The following is a 5,340-nucleotide window of genomic DNA, read 5'->3' as shown; positions in this document are numbered from 1 at the left end:
CCTGAAATACTCTGTGCTGCTGTCACCCTGCTGGTTTTAAGTGTCATCTACATGGTGGTATTGTGTGTGATCTATATGGCGGTATCTTTATGTTTGAAGCATAATATGTGGGAAAAGGTTGAAAAGTTCCAGGGGGGCGGATACTTTTGCAAGGCACTGTGTGAACTATATGGTGATATTATGTGTGACGTATATGGCGGTATTATGTGTGAAGTATATGGCGATATTATGTGTGAAGTATATGGCGGCATTATCTGCACAAAGGAGACCCATTCAAGGGTTGTTCTGGCTGAGCACCTGGGTCTGGGGTAATAGAGGGGGCAGCATGCCCTCCAGTTAGGTGCAGTCAGGGGAGGGCTGGTGAGGCAGCTGAAGAGAGGGGTCTCACTTTTATCGTTACTATATGGCTCCATTTGCCCCCAGCCTGCTTCTCAGTGTCACCCCGGACTGCGCCTCTCGCCTCGCTTTCACACATCGCCAGGACAGGATGGAGAAGACAGGATCTGAGGAGGGGAATGGGGTCTTTGCAGTCAAAGTCTGGATCAGAACAGGCCATCAATCAGCAGAAATGTTTCCTGGATTTCTGTGGAGCAGACAAGCAGACGGTCCATCCATGTGTATAAAAGATGGTGCTCTATGTACAATCCCTTCCTGCTCCGCGCACCGAACAGGGTGCCCCCCTTAGACCAGCACACTGATCTCCTGAAATACTCTGTGTTGCTGTCACCCTGCTCCCTCCACCATATATCTCCCAGAATCCTTGCTGTCTGCCATCCTTGGTCACTGTGTACTTGTCAGTATAACTTTGTAGTCACCAACAAAATGGCTGCTCACTGTGTCCCTAAATCTCATCCTTATCCTTTAGCAAATGCCCAGAAGGGGAGGAGAGGAGACATCACACACGTCAGCAGACTCAGCATATATTTACTGCAGGGCAGTAATGCGAGCTAGTTGTACACTAGGTTTTTGTGTCAAATTTCAGTAGCTCCTCCCCCTAGTGTTAACAAGTAGAAATGCCAAACTTTTTTAAATTATTTTTCATATTTTACTAAATTAAAAACAAATGCTAATATTTTTTTATGAAAATGTAAACATTAATTCTTTACATTTTTTGCCAGAGCTGTACAGGAGATCCCAGGAATATACACATTACACATCAGTATATCTCCACACAGGTCATTAGGATGGTCACCTAAGGCTCTTTCTAGCCTGGAGGGGATGGATCTGAGGAAACCGTGTTGGAAATCCGCTGTCAGAAACACATAAATGATTGGATTCAGGCAACTGTTCAGACAAGCCAGGCTGGTAGTGATAGTGTGTACTGTATGGAATGTTATGTAATACGTATAATAGGATGTTATGTAATCTCCATAATACCAGAATATTAGTGGCCAGATGTAATACGGGAACCAGCAGATGAAGAAACACGATATAACAGCGGTGATGATCCTGGAGGATCTCTGAGATCTCTGGGATCTCTTACTTTTGCTAAGTTTGTAGAAAATGGTGACATAAGAGGTGACGATGATGAGAAACGGGATCACACACATTATAACCAATCTGACCCACTGAATGGTCAGATGTAACTCTGGGTTGTAATGAAACATGGAATATGTAAACACACACCATTCCAGTAGATAACGTACATGGTAGTCATGCATGTAATACACCGCACCGGCCACAGTGACGCTCAGCCCCCAGATGATCGCTGCACTGATTCTCACCAGGTTACGAGATCTATGAACTTTGGCCCAGAATGGCCACATGACGGACACCCAGCGGTCAACGCTCATGGCCGTCAGGAGGAGAACACTGGCGCTCATGTTCACATTAAACAGAACGATGTTCACTATACAATAAGCAAAATCTGGGAGGTCATCAGAGAAAAGTGCAGCCCACTCAGCAATTCTCAGGGGGAGAGAGGAGCAGCACAGGAAGTCGGCGATGGCCAGGTGGAGGAACCACACGGCACTGATTGTGTTCTTCATCCGGAATCCGGCAATCCAGATGACTAATCCATTACCGATAATCCCGAGAGCAAAAACAATGCTGAATAATGTAATGGACGCCTTCTGCAGAATGTATTCATAATATTTTGTCATGTATTCGTCAGGTGACCTGAGAAGACAGAACAGGGCAGACATTACGAAAGTAAAGAATTTATAGTTTCATCAGTTTCTCCCTTGTACATGGAGGGGCTGACATCACAGTGGGATCACAAGGTGGAGCTAGAGGTCAGACCACCATATCCCCCGTTGTATAACAGGAGGTCACAGGACTCATTGTTCCTTATGACGTTATTTGCTCATAAACACCTTTGACCCTTTTGCAATTCCTATGAGAAAATATAAGGCTGGTTTCACACTAGTGTTTTTTTGCGCTGCGTTTTTGCGCATACATGCGCATGTGTCCTTTTCCCCTATCTTTAATATGGGTGCGCATGGTCTAGCATTTGCACGCGTTCGTACGCGCTTTACGTTCGCATGCATTTCTTTTGTAGTGTGCGCCCAAGTGCGCCGGACGCTACCTGTTGCATTTTTGGTCCGTTCGACCTGTCTCAAAAAAACGCATGCACATGGAATGTGCACGGAATGCGAAAAAAACACATTACAGTCTATGGGAACACAGAGGTGCTTCACAGGAATTTTTGGAATGTTTAAAAAAATGAACATTTAACTTTTTTTTTACAAACAATTTATGTCAGAGTCAATTTGATTTATTTTACTAAGGATAACAGGAGAAATTGGACCCCAAAAGTTGTTGTATAATTTGTCCTGAGTACGTTAGTACCCCATATATGCAGGTAAACCTCTGTGTGGGCGCATGGCAGAGTTGGGAAGGGAAGGCACACCATTTGACTTTTCAATGTAATTGGCTGGAATTGAGATCGGACGCCATGTCGTGTTTGGAAAAGCTCCTGACAGGGCTGGACTGGCCATCTAGCAATTCTGGCAAATGCCAGAAGGGCCTGTCTGATTGTGGGCTGCATTGTCTGCTATGTTGTTAACAGAATTGGTGTTCTCAAAACATACATACTGTTAAGAATTGTGATGAAGCACAAAGTTGCTGACTCTGTCACTTACCCCAGCAGGCCACGGGTATCATTAGAAATATTCGTCTTGTAGTAAATCTTGCTTTCCTCCATCCAGGATAATACTAGTAATATATCCAATCTGGGAATAGTGACAGCATGGGCCTGTGTGATTTCAAATGCCAGGGCTGAATTTCAGTCCCAGTCCGTACCTGGCTCCTGATGTGCCTAAATAGTGGAAACCCCCCACAGGTGACACCATTTTGGAAAGTAGACCCCTAAGGAACATATCTAGATATGTGGTGAGCACTTTGGACCCCCAAGTACTTCACAGAAGTTTATAACATAGAGCCGTAAAAATAAAAAATCATATCTTTTCACAAAAATGATCTTTTCGCCCCCAACTTTTTTTTCCCAAGGGTAACAGGAGAAATCGGACCCCAAAAGGTGTTGTGCAATTTGTCCTGCGTATGTTGATACCCCATATATGGGGATAAACCCCTGTTTGGGCACATGGCAGAGCTCGGAAGGGAAGGAGCACCGTTTGACTTTTTCAAAGCAGAATTGGCTGGAATTGAGATGAGACATATTTCGCGTTTGGAGAGCCCCTGATGTGCCAAATCAGTGGAAACCCCCAATTCTAACTCCAACCCTAACCCCAACACACCTGTAATTAACACACCCCTAATCCCAACCCTAATCCTAACCCTAACTTTAGCCCCAACCCTAACCCTAACTCTAATAGGAAAATGGAAATACTTTCTTTATTTTATTATTTTTCCCTAACTAAGGGGGTGATAACGGGGCGTTTGATTTACTATTTATAGCGGGTTTTTATGTTTGGCAGCTGTCACACACTAAAAGACGCTTTTTATTGAAAAAAAATTGTTTTTGCATCACCACATATTGAGAACTATAGTTTTTCCATATTTTGGCCCACAGAGTCTTGTGAGGTCTTGTTTTTTGCAGAACGAGTTGATGTTTTTATTGGTACCATTTTTGGAGCACATAACATTTTTTGATCACTTTTTATTTCAATTTTTGAGAGGCAGAATGAGCAAAAACCAGCAATTCATGAATTTCAATTTTTTGGAAGGGGGGCGTTTATACCGTTCCGTGTGTGGTAAAATTGATAAAGCGGTTTTATTCTTTGGGTCAGTACGATTACAGCGATACCTCATTTATATCATTTTTTATGTTTTGGCGCTTTTATACAATAAAAACTATTTTAAATAAAAAATTATTATTTTTGCATAGCTTTATTCTGAGAGCTATAACTTTTATTTTTCTGGTAATGGAGCTATATGGCGGCTTGTTTTTTTGCGGGACAAGATGACGTTTTCAGCGGTACCATAGTTATTTATATCCGTCTTTTTGATCGCGTGTTATTCCACTTTTTGTTCGGCGGTATGATGATAAAACATTGTTTTTTTGCCTTTTTTATGGTGTTTACTAAAGGGGTTAACTAGTGGGGCAGTTTTATAGGTTGGGTCGTTACGGACACAGAGATACTAAATATGTGTACTTTTATTGTTTAGATTTTTTTTATTCAAATATTGATTTAATGATAGAATAAATTTTTTTTATTATCTTTTAGTTTTAAAAAATGTTTTTACAATTATTTTAAATTTTTTTAATTTAATTCTTACTTTTACACTTTGTCCCACTATGGGACACTCAATTTGTGCAGGCTGATCGCTTCTATAGCATGCAGATCTGCATGCTATAGAAGCTGTCAGCGCTGCATGGATTTTACACTGACCTGAGCGACTACCTGATCATCAATGCACATGACAGGACGTCTCTCAGGTCTGGAGACCCGGATGTCGTCATGACATGGCAGCAATCGGGATCCTGCGTCATGCCGCGGGGTCTCCTATCCAAAGGCAGAGGGGCTGTCAGCCCTATGCCGGCTCAGGAATGCTGCGATCATGGTTTATCACAGTGTTCCGGGGGTTAAAGTGCTGGAAGCGGTCCGTGACTGCTCATGGTACTTTGTGTCGGGTGTTAGCTGTGAGTATCAGCCTCAATCAGCTGCACTCCCCCCGTGAGCGCGGCTGATCACCTATGACGTACTATTCCGTCCATGGGAATTAAGTCCCAGGGCACATGGATGGAATAGTACGTCTAATGACAGAGAGGGTTTAATAATTCTGCAATATAAATTTGGCAGAGTATTGCAACAGGTCAGAAAATCCCTGACAGGCTGCAATACACATCACAACCACTGGGTTACCACAGGAGAAGACACAGCACAGACACCGCCCAGATGAGAACAGCCAGCACTTTTCATGCCACTCCAGCTGTCA

The 5,340-nt window shown here is 43.1% G+C and overlaps 1 protein-coding gene across 1 annotated transcript in view; it reads right to left on the bottom strand.

Annotated features, from left to right (window-relative positions):
* LOC141055958 (C3a anaphylatoxin chemotactic receptor-like) overlaps positions 1–4,894 on the bottom strand; it is a 10,073-nt gene extending 5,179 nt beyond the window's left edge. The window contains exons 1-2 of the mRNA XM_073552653.1: positions 4,806–4,894; positions 1,172–2,118 (exon numbers count right to left, since the gene is read on the bottom strand). Of these exons, the coding sequence (XP_073408754.1) occupies positions 1,172–2,118; positions 4,806–4,894 (1,036 nt within the window). The remainder of the gene's footprint in view (positions 1–1,171; positions 2,119–4,805) is intronic.
* Positions 4,895–5,340: the final 446 nt, after the last annotated feature.

The sequence above is a fragment of the Dendrobates tinctorius genome, unplaced genomic scaffold, assembly GCF_039654945.1.
Source record: "Dendrobates tinctorius isolate UK_male_01 unplaced genomic scaffold, ASM3965494v1 ptg000192l, whole genome shotgun sequence".
Lineage (NCBI taxonomy): Eukaryota > Metazoa > Chordata > Amphibia > Anura > Dendrobatidae > Dendrobates > Dendrobates tinctorius.
The sequence above is the reverse complement of the archived record's forward strand: the minus strand, read 5'-3'. Positions and strand labels throughout refer to the sequence as shown.